At 41.6% G+C, this 18,678-nt stretch overlaps 1 protein-coding gene across 1 annotated transcript in view; it reads left to right on the top strand.

The window, feature by feature from the left end:
* ITIH2 (inter-alpha-trypsin inhibitor heavy chain 2) overlaps window positions 1-18,678 on the top strand; it is a 30,318-nt gene continuing 11,640 nt past the window's right edge. Inside the window, exons 1-12 of the mRNA XM_010001277.1 lie at window positions 1-132; window positions 1,837-1,911; window positions 7,384-7,419; window positions 8,153-8,325; window positions 9,541-9,645; window positions 9,990-10,152; window positions 11,412-11,519; window positions 12,979-13,107; window positions 14,007-14,123; window positions 15,404-15,572; window positions 16,952-17,077; window positions 17,949-18,130. Coding sequence (XP_009999579.1) covers window positions 49-132; window positions 1,837-1,911; window positions 7,384-7,419; window positions 8,153-8,325; window positions 9,541-9,645; window positions 9,990-10,152; window positions 11,412-11,519; window positions 12,979-13,107; window positions 14,007-14,123; window positions 15,404-15,572; window positions 16,952-17,077; window positions 17,949-18,130 — 1,467 coding nt within the window. The 5' untranslated portion in view covers window positions 1-48. The remainder of the gene's footprint in view (window positions 133-1,836; window positions 1,912-7,383; window positions 7,420-8,152; window positions 8,326-9,540; window positions 9,646-9,989; window positions 10,153-11,411; window positions 11,520-12,978; window positions 13,108-14,006; window positions 14,124-15,403; window positions 15,573-16,951; window positions 17,078-17,948; window positions 18,131-18,678) is intronic.

Genomic DNA, 18,678 nt, shown 5'->3' with positions numbered 1-18,678 from the left:
GTGTCTAGCACCTATGTGGACTGTTCTCAGGAGACAAGCAGGAAGAAAATGAAGCCTCTGATCTGCTTCCTGGGTTTGTTCCTCATTTCTGGAGTAGGAAGCTTTGATCTCGTTATCGATGAAATCCCAGATGTGAGTATTGGAAGGCAGGGCCCAGGTCTCCCTTCCTTGCTGAAGTCAACGTTGAGGACACAGCTGACGGTGGTGGGAGCAGGACTGGGTCATTGCTTCATAGATCTGCCTATATCTCATGAATTCTCTTCTGCTTTTAGCTGTAAATGGGATTGTTCTGAAAATCAGTTTTCACTGTTTGTGGGTTAATTTCTTTATATTACTAAAGTTGAGATGGTAAGGGCATAACTCCAAGTTTCTTTTTCAAGCAGGGCTCATATTTTTACCTCACCTTTGCCTTTTCTAGTGGTTTTAACCTTTAAACATTCAAGTGGGCTTCTTTGCTCAGACCTTCAGCATGTTTTATAAACTGTATCCCTGGAATATCAGAAGCAGACCACCTAGATATCTTTCTGGATGGGGTCTCCTCTCTGGATCACTATAAACTCCAGCAAATCTTCATATGGTCTTAGGTTTTTCTAAGAGGGATTGAAAGATGCAGTTAAGATCCAATTGACTCTACATTCCACAGCAGAAGAATGAGGTAATTTACAGAAGAGCTTGTAATTTTTTCAAGTAATACAATGAAGAAAAGAAGTATAGTTATAAGTTTGACTCTGAAGCTGAGTCCAAATTTAAACACCTGGACTCAGGTGAGCTTAGGTTTGGGTGTCTACATCCATTTCCACACTGCAGTGTGAATTGCAATATTTTGTGAAGTTTGTAGGGATGATGTGAAGCTTTCTTTTCTTTTGGAAGATTAGCAAAAGGAATTAGTGAGCAGAGATATCCTCTTTTTCTTTCTTCTTACAGCACTTGTCATGAGACAGTGAGATTTTTATCCTGAGTTTGTAACTCCCTGGAAAAATATTCCAGATTTAAGGTCCTTTCTAATCTTAGATGCCATATCAGTTTAACATCAATGTGCTTAAGCAATTAAAGTTAATTTTGTACAAATCTCTGTGTGCATGCTATCATACAAGTTGGAGAGCAACTCTTGAACTTAAACTTCTTTATTTCCACAAATTAAAATCCTAACAAAGTATAGAGCATGGCTGTGGTGTAAGAACCATGCTTCTAATTGAATCAGTGCAGTTTGCACTTGGAAAAGACATTTTCTGTCAATGGAACAATATGATTCTCAGGTATATTAGTAAAAAAAAAAAAAAAATGAAGAAAATTTAAATTAGTTTGAGCAGAATTCTCTGAACTTGCTGTTTTAAGTCAGACCAAGACCTGAAATGCTGTAGTTACCATAGCTGGACCCATCCTGATGACAATCTGCCTCTTGCTCTTTATGGTGATTTCAGTGAGTTAAATGTTATTCCTTGTTTCAGAAAGAAAGGTTGCAAAATTATAGTAAAGGCCATGGTATTTAAAGAGTGTCTAGAGTTAGTTGGCCAGAGGGGGAAACTAAAAGTGTGAAGAGGCAGCATTTTGATCTCAAATGGTTTGCATCTTTGCTCCCCATTTGGACCTAAGGGAGGTAAACTCTGGAACTCTATAGTAGAGCGCTAATGAATAATAAATGAAGTCATAATTCAAACAGTAAGGCAGCAGCAATATGTCTTTTTTTTTCTTCCTTTGCTCCCCATTTGGACCTAAGGGAGGTAAATTCTCTCTGGAACTCTATAATAGAGTGCTAATCAATAATAAATGAAGTCATAAATCAAACAGTAAGGCAGCAGCAACATGTCTTTTTTTTTCTTCTTCTTTCTTCTCTAGGAAGTGGAAAACCTGATTGATGTAGAAATCGATGGATTTCCTTCAAGCTCCAAGATGAGAAATGGCAGGTACCAGGTACAGTACCAGAAATGCTTCAAAAAGAGGCAAGTAAGAATGCCTGGGAGCTCTCTCCAGGTGGCTTGTTCCACGCCAAAGTTGTGCGTGTGCAACCAGGTGGCACCAGCAGGTCCTTACACGCACTGAGACCTCCACATCTCTTGTTGGGACAAGACCTACTACTATCCTTTATGTAGGACCTAGTATGAAAATGCTTTGTTCCCTATCTGAGCTCCTAAGGACAATCATACAGATGCTAAACAATGGAGTTGCTTGTCTGTCTGACTTTGTCTGTGGGAACAATCCCATTGATACTGGTGAGGCTTTTCCATGAGGAAATAGAAAAGAATGTTGGACATTGGCAATGTAGGCTGAAATCTGGGTTGCAGATTATTGAATTCAGTCAGCTTCTGAAACAGAGGAGTTTAAAGCAGCATTTGTGTTTTACACACTAGTAATTAACAATAATAATAATTAAAGCAGTTGGTTTAAGGTATTAATTTCTATTGCACTGAATGAAAGAAATTTCGATCAGGGTGGACCTTATCATCCACCTAAGTTCTGGTGCTGCCTTTCTTGAGCTTGTTCATTATAGTGAAAGCAAAGATCCTTTTCAGTACAGTTGGATTTCCCAGCATCTTTAGTTAAGCCCAGACAAACATGGTTCTTCTTTATCCTAAAGTATTTTGAAAGAGGCCTCACACAGAGTGTAACTGTAACTTACTGACACCTAAACACCCATTACACTGCCAGAAAGGTGGAAGATATTAGCATAAATATGAATCAAACCTGCTCACATTTCCCAGAGCAGTACATAAATAATATCACAGAATCATAGAATTATAGAATATCTTGACTTGGAAGGGACCTTTAAAAGTCATCTAGTCAAGTCCCCCTACAATAAACAGGTACAACTCCAACTAGACCAGATTGCTCAGAGCCCCATCAAGCTTGATCTTGAATTAGAGATAGGGCCTCCACCACCTCTCTGGGCAACCTGTTCCAGTGATCCACCACCCTCATATTAAAGAACTTTTTCCTCATGTCCAACTTAATCTACCCTTTTCTAGCTTAAAACCATTACCCCTTGTCCTATCATTACATGCCCCAGTGAACAGCTCTTCCCCAGCCTTCTTATAAGACCCTTTCAGGTATTGGAAGGTCGCTATAAGGTCCCCACTGGAATCTTCTCTTCTCCAGGCTGGACAACCCCAGCTCCCTCAGCCTGTCTTCATCAGAGAGCTGCTCCAGCCCTCTGATCATTTTTGTGGCCCTCCTCTGGACTTGCTCCAACAGGTCCATGTCCTTCTTGTGCAGGAGCCTCCAGAGATTCAATTTATTTTAACCATCATCTAAGCAGAAATCCTCTCTAGCTGCATTTCTTCAGGACATCATTTCTTTCCAACATGTCTGCATTAGTGCCACATGCATTCTGCTCCTTCTGTTCCCTGACTTTCTGGATATATAGTGATACAGTGATACAGACACCTGCATGCAGTCTACCAGTGGTTTTATTATACAAGTTATTCCTTATATTCCCACATATTATTTCCCATCCTTTACCTGTCAAATGAGTCTTTGCAAACCAGTAGAACTAAGAGCTCAGCTATAGGATGACCTACCCTTGTGTTAGTTGAGTCACAACGAAAATTAATACATTAGTTTAAACTGAACTACTGAAAACACCTTGAGACAGCAGCCCCTAGCCAAGAACAGGCACACAGTTATTTATTGTTAATCACTAGAGAAAGACTGTTTTCCAAATTATTGTTTTAGGGCTATGTTTGCCTACAGTGAGGTCACTAGCCCATTGGCAACAAGACAACAGAACTTCCCTGCAGACCCTACTGATTAGCTCTAAATAGAAATAATTGTTTTCTATGTCCAGATCAGGTATTCTGGTGATAAACATTTGCTCCTGAGTAATTAAAAAATATTGTGTCTCAGGTATGTGAATGGTCCTCGTGACCACAGAAACTGAGCACTCCATGGCCTGGAATGCAGGTAACCTTGTGGATCTCCATGTGATGGTGCACTGCTGTTATCTCTGGTTTGGAGACAGATAACGGAGTTCATGTCTAGACTTCAAGGCAGGATGTTCTGCAGCATGTCCCCCAGTCCTGGTCCTGATTTCTAGCTGTTCAGAGCTAGATGAGGTCACAGCTGTTTCCTTACTGTCCCACCTTCCTGGTTTCCTCTTCATGAGAAACAACACAGGAAGGAAATATGGAAGAAGAGAGAGGGTAGAATCTAGAGGGCTGGAGAACTCCTAGGGCTTCTAGGGTATAAATGTGACCAGAAAGATCAGGACTCACCTTCAGCACTGTGGAGACAAACTCTGCCAAGACTTTGGTTTGAAATTCTTGCACTTCACAGTAAGGGTCATCATCCCCAAAAGGAGTCTGAAGAGGCTGCAATGAAACTGCAGCATGTTAGAAGCTCCTTAGGAAGTGGCTGACATGAAAACAAGTGAAACCTTGAGGAAACAGAACCTCGAAGAGCTGGGACGACATGCCAGGTAGATCTCATCCTCTTAGTTTCTCATGCTGGACATCTACTTTTCAACCTTTTCCTTAATTTACAGATTCTTACGACTTTGCCTAGGCATTGTCATGCCCCAGTGGAAAAGTAATTTCCTTCAAATGCAGCATAACCTCTCTGAATCTGCTTTCCTTGTTTTACTGAGTCACATCTCAGGAGCAGCCTGTGGACTGCAAGTTGAAAGCCATGGTAAGCCAGGCATCCCAGAGATGGCTGAAAACCTGCAATCCCTTGTAGTGGATTACCTCTTGCAATGCATTTCTCCCTTAGACACACACCATGGCTTCTTCCACAGACAGGAAAGGAGGAGCAGGTTAGCAGCCCTGGATACTAGTTAGGATGAAGTATCCAGTATCTTGATGACAGATGGCACAGTAGTCACAGTCATCATGCACAGTGATTTGAACAAAGATCATTATGGAAAGCTAAGTATCCATAACCTGCAAGATGTCAGGAGAAGATAAGTCTCAGTACCTGAACAGATGGCCCATCATCTATCAAGACCAGATCCTTAAGACAGTTTTTGATGCATTTTTCTCCACACGACTCAGCAATTAAACACACATTAGATATTGCACATGATTGTGTTTCTATGCAGTGTGGTCATCAGGAGATCTGGATGTGGTTCAAAGGCAAGGATCAGCCATGAATCCTCATGCCAGAAACAGAATGAGTCCCATGTGCCACAGAAGTCCCTAAAAAGCCCGTGTTCCCAGTAACCACACCAGCACTCAGACCTGAATGATAATTTATGTCTACAGTTGTGTCCTCCTGACCTGTTGGAGTGGCTGCCCCCTACAACCCTAGAGATCCTAAGGGGATTGGCCTACCCCATATCTGATCTCTGACAACAGCAGTGGGAGTCATTGCATGTGCAAGTAATAAATTCCTGTCTTCATCAGCACCTCCCCCTTCTCCTCCACCCTCACAAAAGCAGACAGGAAGGAAACCTGGGCATCTTGAGAGCTTTAGCACCATTCATAAAGGGAGTTGGGAACCCTAAGCAATCCTGAGAACTGGAGAAGTACCACAATAAAGCAAATCCCCTCTGTGCTAAGGTCTTGGTCTTCATCTTTTCAAAATTATCTTTGTTTCAGTCAAGGTTTATTAGTCTTAATCTGTGCTGGTGATTTTTCAGTCTGGTTCTTTGTCAGATGTGAAGGGTCCAGTTCACTGTACAGTGACATCTGTGGGGTGTCAGGACGGACTAAATAAGGACCAGTCCATCAGGCTTTGCAGACAGTCTCTAAAGAACCAATGAACTCCCAGATCCTGAAATCCCAGTCAGATTGTTTCAGGTGCATCCTGTATAGCTAGTAAACAAAAATCCACAATTGTTCTCATGGAGGCAGAAATTCTGGAATCTGTCCATCTGGCTTTAAAGGATTCTTGAAATTATCTTCCTATGACACTTAGTATCTTTTATGTAGCCCAAGATTTTCCTAGTAACAGTATTTTAATTAGCTTCAAATAAACTGAATGATGTGTAGCAAGCCTTATCATAGACTCACAGAATGTGTGGGGTTGCAAGGGAATTTTTAAGGTCATATAGTCCAGCCCCCCTGCAGTGCACAAAAATCTTTCTAAATAGATCAGGTTGCTCAGAGCCTTGTCAAGCCTGACCTTGAATGTTTCCAGTGACGGAGACTTCACCACCTCTCTGGGCAACCTGTGCTAGTTCTTCCACCACCCTCATAGTAAAGAACTTCTTCCTAACAGCCATGTGACTAATGCAGTTTTCGTGACCATACTCTGTGATTCTGGGTCCTCCTGGATTTGAGTGCAAATGAAATCTGAGATGAGATTGGTATCTTCTGGTATATTTTTATAATTCTTCCTATCTGAATTAGTCTCCCTAAGTTCCTGCTCATCATCAGTAGAATTAAATGGCTCAGTTTAGTTGCCTGCATGTACAGATCTAGCAGTGTCTGAGAGATCTTACTGGGTGTCAGATATCACACAAGGCCTACAGAAGCCTCATGATCTCCTGGAGCCCTAGCTGAAGGGCAGGGTGATACCTGGGACACCTGGAGCAGTAGTAGGTGCTCAGTCTTCAATCAGTACAGTCAGCTTGGCTTAGGGGCAAGACTCATTCAGAAAAAGGGAAGCACCTATTGCCAGATCAAAGGCAACACTCCATCGACTGTAAAGAGCTGAGCTTGCCTAGTTGTGACGACAACACCCAAGCAGATATCTGCATTAAGCAATTGCATCTCCCCCTAGAACTAGGTGAGCCAAATCCCAACCCAGGAGTTTAAATTTTAGGGAATTAAGTGGAATTATTCCAGTGGCCATAAGATGTCACCACCTCGTTACAGAAATTTTAAAATGGAAATATTCATAGGGCAGGGGAGAAAAACAACCATTAATGAGCAGTTTCAGCTCTTGTAAGCAGTGCATACATAACTAACTTCACATACATAAAAGAATATAAGTGTAATATTGGTTGCACAATGGGGGGTTTTTATACATACATATTGCATATAATACAGTAATATATATTCTATAACATAAATTAAAACAAAATTATATTTAAAAGTCTGGGATTGGAGGTTTTTCCACTTTTCCTAGAAAAATGAAATGAGAATGTTTGTGTTAAAAGCTAGAGTTTCTGAGTATGACTTTTTGCTAGCATGTATTGCTTTCAGAGTGTTTTTGTTCTAGAAGAGAATGTTCTCTATAAAAAACACAAGAAAGAAGAAGAGATCTGTCCTGGTTTTGATACCCTCTAAGTCACAGCTGGGAGATCCCATGCTCCAACATCCCATGTGTAGCTATGTAAAATAAGACAAAATGAATATGCACTCTGCGCCTGAGATCTCAAACTATTTCTGATCATCTTGGAAAGCAGCTTTTAGATGTTGCCACTCTCTGATCCCTGTTTTGAAACAGCCTCAATCTGTGTTCTTCAATTTGCTGAAATACACTCTCCCTATCTTTCTTTTCCAGCGAAGTACGTCTGACTGGGGCTATGTTGGAGATCTGGTGAGTTTTTTAACTCCTCTGTGGAAAAAAAAAAACAACAAAAAAAACCTGACAAAGTGATTTCCTAGTTAACTATTTTTTTGGAAATCAATCCTTTTGTTTGCTCAGTTCCTTGTTTTTACTGCTGGTTGGGTATTAACCTATTTTCTTTCACCAGACCACTGTTTGCACAGTGCTGTTTGTACAACTGCTCTTGAAGGGAGAAGGGTATGGCAAATAGGGAGAAATAAGCATCAAGCTTGATTAGACAAATCTTAAAATATCTTAATACTGTTCTCCCACTGCCATGGTTTAACCCTTTACAAGACTAGACCAGCAACCAGTGCTTCAGGTCTCCTTTATTTAGGACCTTTATTGAAAATTCAAGCTCTCTACTCCTCAGTATATGATGTTGAAGATTACTATGTATGTACCCTTCCATGCTGGATTACACCGAGTCATTTCAAGAACAGGTTGCATGGTCAGACAAAAGGAAAACATTCCAGCTTAGTCAATTCCCCTTTCAGATGAAATGTTACAATAAACTATATTCAAAGGAGTATCCTGACACAATTACCAGGTAATTTGTGGAGGTGTCTTGAACTTGAGCTCATGGCCCATCTGGCTGCCATATTGTAATGAACAGCAGTTGGGAAAAAAAGGCACTGAGACTATAAAAGGGGTTGATATTGTCCTCTAGGGCACATTTTCTAGCTGTGCCCCAAATTTATAGAGCAATTTTTTTCAATTACAGGTGGAAGACGATGACAAGATAGGTCTTTACAGCTACAAAGTTCAATCCACAATCACGTCACGGTTGGCCAACACAATGATCCAAGCCAAAATGGTGAATAATGCCAAAAGGTCCCAGCACATAGTGTTTGATGTACAAGTCCCCAAAGGAGCTTTTATTGACAATTTTACTATGTAAGTAGTGGGCAGGTATCAGCCTTGTGCTCTGGCAGTGTCATTGAATGTGGTGGCAGAATCTGGTGGGAGAGAGGTATTTGTTAAAGCAAAACACCTCATTATTGTCCAGTTCCAGTGTGATTTTAGCAGACTGTCCCAAAGAAAAAAGGCTCATGTCATAATGGAATGTTTTGGGTTGGAAAGGACCTTAAAGATCATTTAGGTCCAACACCCTGCATGGGCAGGGACACCTTCCATTAGATCAGTTTTCTCAGAGCCCTATCCAACCTGGCCTTCAGCACTTCCAGGGATGGAGCATCCACAGTTTCCCTGGGCAACCTGTTCCATTGTCTCACCATCTTCACACTAAGGAATTTCCTCCAAATGTCTAACCTAAATCTCCCCTATTGCAGTTTTGATCCATTGCCACTTGTCCTCTCACTACAAGCCCTTGTAAAAATCCCTCCCCAGCTTTCCTGTAGCCCCTTCAGGCACTGGAAGGTCACTATGAGGTCTTCCTGGAGCCTTCTATTCTCCAGGCTGAACCCCAACTATCTCATAGCAGAGGTTCTCCAGCCCTCTGATTATCTTCATGGCCTTCCTCTAGACTTGCTCCAAGAGTTCCGCATCTTTTTTATGTTGAGGGCTCCAGAACTGGACACAGTACTCCTGGTGGGGTCATACTGTCTGTCTGTCCATTTCCTCTTCTCCAGTGATTATTGGGCCATTGGCCAACATCAACAACATTTGACAAAAGGACAAAAGTGTCAAATAGGCAAAGTTCTCACCTGTCTTGTGCAAGATGGCACCAGATCAAAGGAGAGAAAGAGACCCAAATTAGAGCTCTCACTGAACAGAACAAAACTAACCTGGTTCAATGCCCATTCAGAGAGGCAGCAGCCAGCTTGCAGGTCAGCAGACACTTCCTGATCCTTGTTCCAAAACAGCCATAACATGAGTTCCCTGCCCAAGGGACAGGACAGTGTGAAGGAGGTGGAGGAGAGCAGACCCTCCTCAGAGTACAAGACTGCTGACTACTTGAAATGAAAGAACAGGTAAGGAAAAAATACAGATCTAGTGGAAACCAGACTTCACCACCTTGGGGTTAAACAAGAGCCTTATTATTTTACTTCCCACCAGATTAGATTTCACTGACATTTTTCTAAATTGAAGAAACAGCTGTTGACTGTGAAGTTGTTTGTTTTGCAAACTGACTGTGCTTCTCTCTCCTAGGGATGTCAATGGTATAACATTTACCAGCAAAATTCGGGAAAAATCTGAAGCCAGGAAAATGTACTCTCAAGCAAAAGCCAAAGGCAAAGCTGCTGGAATAGTAAGGTATAAAAACTTTGGCATATGGTTGTTGTACTGAACTTGTTCACAGGAGAACTGAAGTGACCCATCCCAGGAAGGGCTAGTGGAGGGACAATTCTGGAAATTAAAATGAGTCCAAGAGGCAGGTTTTCCTTAATTACAGCAACTCTGATATTTAATTGTCAAAGACTTGGCTTGAGCTCCTGTTTTCAGCTTGATAAAATACACTGTGCTAAGAGACATGCAGTTCCCTGCTACAGGTCACAGCTAGAGTAAGGCCCAGCAAACACTGAACTCTAAACCAAAATGCAAAGAAGCTCTCTTTCTCCTTGCATTTTCTCAAAATAACCCCACAGCTGACTTTTTAGGAGCAACGCCTTGGATATGGAAAACTTCAAAACTGAAGTGAATGTGCCCCCAGGGACAAGGATTCAATTTGAACTTCACTACCATGAAATGATTCGAAGGAAGTTGAGCTCCTATGAACATGTCATCTCTGTGAAGCCAGGACGCCTGGCAAAGCACATGGAGGTAAAGTAGAGCTGTTGTGTGTAGGCAGCACCCCACTGGTGAATCCTCATGGAGAAAACAGCCAAGGTTCCTCTGAGCACCACAATTGGATATTTCATCTATAGTTCAGTACAAATAGCTTCAAGGTCACTGTGTAGATCAACATGAGGCACTTCAAACCTGGAGGTACATGTGAGGAATAAACGTGTCCTGCCTCCTCTTGTGCTAACACAGTTGGGCATCTTCTGAATTGGGACTGACTCATGTCAGAACCACTTGGGCAAACAAGTTTTAGCCTATATATACCCTTGTGTAAACTTGCCTTGACTGGAGGAAAACAAAGAATATTTGTGGATTTTTTGGAACAGTGCTTTCACAAGGATCCCAACTTCATGAGATAGTGTCATATGAGAGCAAATGTTCTCTGAATGACAGTCCATCCACAACTGGCAGCCAGAAGATTGTCTTATTCTTTCTTCCTTTGTTAAACATATTCAAGGAATGGATGACACCTCTGTCATCCATCAACAGATACAGGACACAGAGCTAAATGGACATTTCCATCTGGCCATTCTCAAGTTTCTCTTTCAGAAATATTGTCCTCAGCTTTCCATGACTTCAGCACAAGCTGTGTATGAAAGTTTGTTGCTCACATTTCCTTGGTGCAGGTTGTGATCTACTTCAAGCTGCCCAAAGGCCTGAGTTAATCTTACTGAAAAGGATGCCATGTCCTATCTTTTAGTACTCTCAGTAACCATGCAGAAACACAACCAGAGAAAAAGTCCTTATCTCAGGTGGATGGGACAAAATCTTTATTTTCCAAATCACCTTGTTCATCCAACCTAAAGGGAAAATACTCTGTCCTTTCAATGGCATGAGTGGAGAGGAAGAGAACTCAACAGTTGTGAGAACTCATGGTCTTCCTGGTCTCCTAACCCAAAGCAACATATAGGCAGACTCTCTTCATGCTTCTTCCATGCTTACAGCATAAACAATGGTATCACACTTAACTCCTGTCCCACCACTTGCCCCAGGGAGGGAGAGAGAGAGAAAGAATGAGAATTTCCATCAAATTATTTTGGATTTTTGGACATCTTTGATTTTTACCTTTCCCTCATAGTTTCTTTTCAGCACCCCCACCACAAATGAGACTAGCCCCACTGCAGCACCCTCAAGGACAACCCCACCCCTCAGCTGCAGTTTTCTTTTGGAGGGTTCCCAAGCTCCTGGTACAGCACAGGCTCTGCCCCACACTCAGTGTCCTCCCTTCCTGCCTCCAGGTGGACGTCCGCATTATTGAGCCGCAGGGAATTCGTTACGTGCACGTTCCGAACTCACTCGGAGATCATTTTGATGGAATCACCAGCATCTCCAAGGGAGAGAAAAAGGTAACAGTCACTGACTGGAAATAACATGAGCAGTGTGGGTTCCACACATGTTCCTACACAGTAGGTGTAATTTTTTTCATCCATGCCGGAGGCAAGAGAAAATCTGGCAAAAAATATGGTGTCTTCATTGTCGATACTTAAATGGAGGTACAGGATGCTCAAATGCTACTGTGACAGCAGGAGAAACATAACGTGTAGTCCATCTATTAAAAAGATTTGTAATTCTGGAGGAACAATGCTCTGAGGTTGCTGGATGTGAAAAGGGCAAGGGATTAATATCAAGTAGAAAAAACATTCTGGAGTAACTCCACAATCTCAGTTTCAGCTGAGAACATCTGCATAGGGACTTATTTTAGGCCTGCTCTTTTCCTTAACACTTGTGCATAGGCAAACCCTCCAACTATAAAGAAGTTTTCCCCATGAAGCCTCAAGCAGTGGCTCTGGGAGGGTACAGCTCTTATTACTCTTATGTAGACACCTAACACAGAGTATATGCACCAGGCCCCAAAAGCCTGTCTGTACTACTATAATAATATATCAGGCAGCATTGTTTCTCAATGTCCAGGTCCAAATTCATGTCTCATTCAGCCACACTCCTAGTTTAGCAAATTATTTCAGAAGTAATATAGACAGATAACCTCTGACAACATTTAATTATGGATTTGAAGGCAAATAAGGGAACACTAATTCAGAGCCCCATTGAGCTGTTATTATTCTGCTCATTTCAATTATCTCTTGCTATTATTAAACTTCACTGGGACAGAAATATTTTTAATGACATATGTTACTAGGATACAGCAAAATATTGCCTATATTGAGATAGTCTCAAGCAGTCTTGTTCATAACATTAATGCAGAGAGAATTTTCACATATTCCAAAGTTCTTACATTATAAGTAATTTCCTGTGCAAGCACAAGGCCCTTTGAGTGCCTAAGAAAGCCTGTTGCTGGCTAAATATACTATGTCTTCTCCTCTCAGGAAATTCCAAGTTATCCACTCAAAGCAGAGAAGTAACACTCTAAAGCCTGCACAACCAAACATGTGACTAGTGAAAATGATTTCTAGTACTCCATTTACAAACAAATTACAAGCTGTTTGGGAAAAAAAAATAATCAATTGAAAATATATTTTTTAAAATTAGATAAAAGTATGGATACTTTCAGCTAGGAAAATGTTAAATGAGCCAACATATTAGTTACTAGAAATGGATTGCACAGCTCTCATGGAAATACTTGGTGTTGTAGATCCAGGTCACCATGTTTGTATCCCAGTTGCTATGACTGATTCAACATTTCCAGGCAAACCTCAGTGCTGCTTTTCTTTTGAAGTGAAAAAGTCCATTTTCTGCTTAAATTAAGTGCTCAGTGAAATAAAATATTTCATCATAAGTAGTTGAAATTTGTTTGAATGATCCACTTCTGACACATCTGATTGACTGACGACCACTTCTCATCTCAAGGCTCATGTCTCTTTCAAGCCAACAATGGCTCAGCAACGAAAGTGCCCCACGTGCTCATCCACAGCAGTAGATGGGAATTTTGTGGTGCAATATGATGTCAACAGAGAAACTACAGGTGGAGAACTGGAAGTAAGTGGTGCTGTTTAACTGGGAAGGGAGATATGTGAAATCTGTGGGGTAATGGTTTTAAACTGAAAGAAGGGAGATTTAGGTTAGAGATAACGAGGAAATTCTTTAGTATGAGGGTGGTGAGACACGGGAACAGGCTGCCCAGAGAAGTTGTGGAAGCTCCATTCCTAGAAACATTCAAGACCAGGTTGTGTGGGGATTTGAACAACCTGATCTGGTGGGAAGTGTCCCTGCCCATGCAGGGAAGTTGGAATTTTTAGGTCCCTTCCAACTCTAACCATTCTATGATTCTATGATTCCATGAATACAATAATTACTGTCATTTACTGAACTAAAGAAACTTCATCATTCAGGAGAATAAGCATAAGAGCAAGCTCTCCAGTTGAAAGCACAGAGGGATTTTAAGTGAGCAGAATGGATTTCATTAATTTATGACTACGACATAGTCCTACCTACAGGCAGGAGCAGATTCCTGTCTTGTGCAAAAGCCAATGTCTTTTATACCTAACAACACTCTGGTAATTCAATGCTGAATCAGAGGACAGAGTCATTGGAGGTTGTACCAATAAAAAGTAAGGAGACAACCAGAACATCACTATTTTTATGTTAACATGAAGCACCGTTGAATTATTACAGACAGAACAGTCTTTTTCAAAATATTTTTCTTTCCTCCCTATGCTAGTGCATGGCAGCTGTCTGAGAACCAGGCTGTGCTTCCTTGATAAAAAAATAAGGACTGTGGAGCATAAATGGTGTAAGGCTACAAACGCAGAGATGTACAGAGCTGAAAGACAAGCCTATCAAGAAGAATAACACTTTCTGTTCTGCCATTGTCCTGAATTTTCTGACATCTTCACTATAGCTCACATCACTGTGAATATTTATGTTTCATTTTGCAGATATTTAATGGTTATTTTATTCACTTCTTTGCTCCGGAAAATCTTGATCCTCTGCCCAAAAACATTTTATTTGTTATAGACGTCAGTGGCTCCATGTGGGGACTGAAAATGAAACAAGTAAGTGTTTGACCTCTATTGTAACACAAACCTTCTGCCAACTTTTCCCAATGGCCTTACCACACAATTCTTTAGCAGACAGGCATTCAAAATCACCAGCTAAGCTCTTTAAACTTTACTCCATCAAAAGCCTCACTGAATTTGGAGAAAATTTAGTCCATCAAAAACATAATGACTTTACTCTTCATTTAGAATGTTCCTTCCATGTTGTAAGGAAGAGGTGATGACATCAGAATGCAGATTTTAGCTCTAACTTACAATTTTAATTGACAGCTCACATTTTGCAAAACATTTTGCAAAAGCTCTGATCCCCCTTTTCTCTAATCTCCTCCATTGAATCCTGGGAAAGTCTCAGTGGGGATAGTACACCCTTGATTTCCAAAGGTTTGGGCAAATTGCTGGCAGCCCACTGAAGAGCAGTGAGAATTGTTTAGACAACATAACCCATGGGGAGGGGGGAGAAATGCAAAAAAAAAAAAAAATAGAATGTTTTCATCTGCAAAATAAAAGACTTGGAGAGACACAATCAGCCTCCAAATAGGCAAGCAATTGTTCTGAAAGAGAAACTCATCAATTGACATTCATGCCTACCCAGGGTAGAATAAGATGGAATCAGATGGATTTACAGCAGGAGAGAATGATATTAGATATTAGGGAAAACTTTGTAGTGCTGAGGGGGAAGTTCAGGAGTTCATGTGTGAGGTGTCAATGAGGGTTTTAAGAACTGGGTTGACAAATATTAGTCAGGATGATCTAGGTATATTTGAATTCGCTGTGGAGCATAATACTAAGGCTTGGCAGATTGCTTTCTTGGGGAAATCAGTGCTGCAGAACTGGGACACAGGGTAACTGTCACTTGTTTAACTCACACATCTTCAAACAGATGTTACCCAGCCTGAAATGACAACATTGCAGGCAGAGCTCAGACTCCTGAGCTGAAATGAGCAATTCCTCTCTTCTGAACCACCGTGACTCACAAACTGCTTCTCTCTCTCACCTCACTCTGGTAGCAGGAGTTAAGCAAGCAGGAGTTGAGTCACATTGGTTTGTTCTTCCTAATTGTATTTTTTTCCTTGTTTCTTTGGAGAAAAGTCCAACTTCGTAGAAGTGAAAATTTAAAAAAAAAAAAAGAGAGAGAGAGAGAGAGGTAGAGCAGATATTATTTTGGATTTCAGTTCTCATTCATCTGAGGCATTTGTTTGCTTGTAGTCACAAGTTAAGAAGATGCTCTCAGCAAGAGGAAGGATAAACTCAACTTCTCTTACATTTTTTGTTCTCAGACCATCGAGGCCATGAAGGCAATCCTGAGTGAGCTCCGTGCTGCTGATCAGTTCTCCCTGATTGACTTCAACCACAATGTTCGATGTTGGAGAGACAATCTAGTCTCAGCCACCCCATCCCAGGTTGAAGATGCTAAGAAGTACATCCAGGCAATCCATCCTAACGGGGGTATGAGGTTTTGATTGCAAGGTGCTCATGGAGTCAGAGGTCACATGAACGGGTACCTGAGACATCTTTCAGATTGGCAAAGTGTTCTTAAAAAAAAAGTCTGATTCCCAAGATGGGGAAAGTATGTCCTGGGGCTAAAGAAGAACAAGGATTCCAGTGTATTGTGCCAGTGGGTGGGCTGGCATTTCTTTCTACTGAATAAGGTAGAACAGATAGCACATAGCCCATGGAACAACTGCCTTTAATCTATAGGTCCTACCTCCAGCCTCCCAGATCCCAAACATCCTTGGAAGACCAAGGCTGTCCCATGCCTTTTTAAAGCAGTTCATAAGCAGCCCAGGGTCTCCACTGGCTGTAAATTGTAGACAACACTATGATCTACTAAACATTGCCTTGGCAAACTGTTAATAATTTTTGTGCTTTCATTCCCTGTCTGATAAACAAAGACAGTTGACTTTTTCAGCCTTACAGCACTCTGGATATTTCATTTGTTAGGGCTTGAGCTACTTGTACAGAAAGAGCTCATGATCTCTTGAATTTGTTGCTCTCTGAAGTGCAGTTCTGGTTTAGGTGTCCAGTTATTTGTGCACCAACAGTATGTAGAGGCTCTACCCAACAGCAGAGCCTTCTGGTGCTGTGATACCTTCATTCCCAGAAACTTTTACAGGCAACATGTAAGGTAGGATCAACATGAAGTTCTAAACTTGTCTTAGATCATCAGTGTGCTGGGAATAGGAACCCATGTTAGAAATAAAGGGCCTCATAAGCCTGACTTTGTTACCTCAAAAGAATTGCTAGGAGACCTGCTCCTGTCCAGCAAAGCCAATTTGCAATGCAACATTTTTTTGTCCTGTCTTTGGAGCCAATATTATTTTTCTTTCTTTACAAACAAAAGGTCTGTTTTCTGAGTACTCAGCCTTCCTACTCCTGTCCCTCTTATAGTAATTTCTTACTCTTTCTTTTCTTTCCCTTCTGTGCCACAAGCTAAACCTTTAGACAGGCTCAGCGAACATACACTTCTTTTTTTCCAATCAAGATGTCCAAGGAACAAGCTGATGTCAGAGAAGAAAGTTTCTTCATGTTGTCATTCAATCATCTACCTGCAAACTCCCCACAGTGAATAGTTCCCAACACCACAAATGTTCCCAGTGGAACTAGTGAAGAGGGAAGGAGGGATAACGTGGGGATGACAGCCTGGAATGAAAAAAGGAACCTGGGTGAAGCAGATGTACCATAAGCATCACAAAGGAGGGGTTTTGCTGCCTTGGTCTCAGGTCTTATCCGAACTAATTAATTCCACTAGACTCTCAGAACTGATCTGGATCTGACAAGAGTCTTGGCAATAATCAACCTTGGTTTCTTCCTTGTGTCTTTGTCAGGCACAAATATCAATGAAGCCCTTCTCCGAGCCACATTCATCCTGAACGAAGCCCAGAATTTAGGCATGTTGGACCCCAACTCAGTCTCCATGATTGTATTGGTGTCTGATGGAGACCCAACAGTAGGTAAGGATCCTACTTTAGGTGAGAAGAGAGGCCAGTAGGACTAGCCTGAGAAAAGCATGCAACACATAGACACTTTGACAGTAAGTTAAAAAAAAGTCTGTTTCCCTTTTTCCCAATGCTTGTGCTGCTCTTTTGCCAAGGGCTATAGGTGCCATGGGGCTTTGCACAGAAACTTAAAAAAAAAAAAAAAGTAGGGTTTATTATGCAAATTATGTACTTCTTGCAATTACAGATATGCACCAGTCCTGTAGGAGAGGTAATCACAATAACCTTCAGAAAAAATGTCCTCTTCCAATGCCCTTAGCCCACATAGATCTATGCAGTCCCAAGTCTAACTACAAAATCAGCCAAATAAAGTAGAAGGTGAATTAATTTTGACTGGACTTGGTAAAGGTGAAAAGCAATCCTTTGCTGCAAGATTCCAGCCCAGAAGAGGCTGCCATTAAATACAAGCCTGAAAAAAGTCAGTCCCAAAAGTAGCAGAAAACATCTGAAGTAGGAGAAATAAACTTTTATGGGGATGTTTAAGTCTGCAGAGAGCTTGGAGAAGTAATTCTGGGAGAAGCCTAGATGTGTTATAATCATACACGCCCCAGGAAGTTACTAAGGGCCCCGGATATGCAAAGAATATTCACCAGTTACCTAGAAAAAGAGTTCAAAAGAATCATCAACAATTCATTAGTCTCCATCCAGGAGAAGCTCTAATGTCTCTGTAGGCACTTCAAGATGGAGATCTGGCATCTGAGCTGGTTGTCTAGATTTCCCTTGTATTAAGAGAGAGACAGAGGCACTGGAAGAACATGAATGCCCTTACCTGGATGGTGACTTGTTCTGTTGCTCAGGTGAGTGTCCTCCTTTGTGTGTCTCCAAGGTGAGCTAAAGCTGACAACGATCCAGAAGAATGTGAAGCAGAGCATAAAGGATGAGTTCTCTCTCTTCTGCCTCGGGATCGGCTTCGATGTCGATTACGATTTCCTGCAGAGAATCGCAACTGACAACCGTGGCATGGCCCAGAGGATTTTTGGGAATCAGGAGACTTCTGCCCAAATGAAGGTGCGTTTCTGGCCCGTTGCCTCTGACACTGAGGGTCCAGTTCTGTTCACAGCTGTGGAGCTGGATAACTCCACTAGGAAGAGTGGAGACACTGTAGGTTCCTAGGGGAGGTTACGAAGAGCGTTGTTTCTTCATGAGACTCCTGCAAGGTGACAGTCATGCACTTTGTGTGCACAGGAACACTGGAAGACACTGGAACAGGTTGGTGAGATACCTGGGGGTGCCCAGGGAGGTTGTGGAGGCTTCATCCCTGGAGGTGTTGACGGGTGGGTTGGATGGGGCTCTGGGCAACCTGATCTACTGGGAGGTGTCCCTGCCCATGGCAGGGGGGTTGGACCTAGATGATCTTTGGGGTCTCTTCCAACCCAAGCCATTCTATGATTCTATGATTCTATGATTCTATGATTCTATGATTCTATGATTCTATGATTCTATGATTCTATGATTCTATGATTCTATGATTCTATGATTCTATGATTCTATGATTCTATGATTCTATGATTCTATGATTCTATGATTCTATGATTCTATGATTCTATGATTCTATG

This window comes from Chaetura pelagica, unplaced genomic scaffold (assembly GCF_000747805.2).
Source record: "Chaetura pelagica isolate M959 unplaced genomic scaffold, ChaPel_1.0 scaffold66, whole genome shotgun sequence".
Lineage (NCBI taxonomy): Eukaryota > Metazoa > Chordata > Aves > Apodiformes > Apodidae > Chaetura > Chaetura pelagica.
Note: the sequence above shows the minus strand (reverse complement) of the source record. Positions and strands in the feature narration are given on the sequence as shown.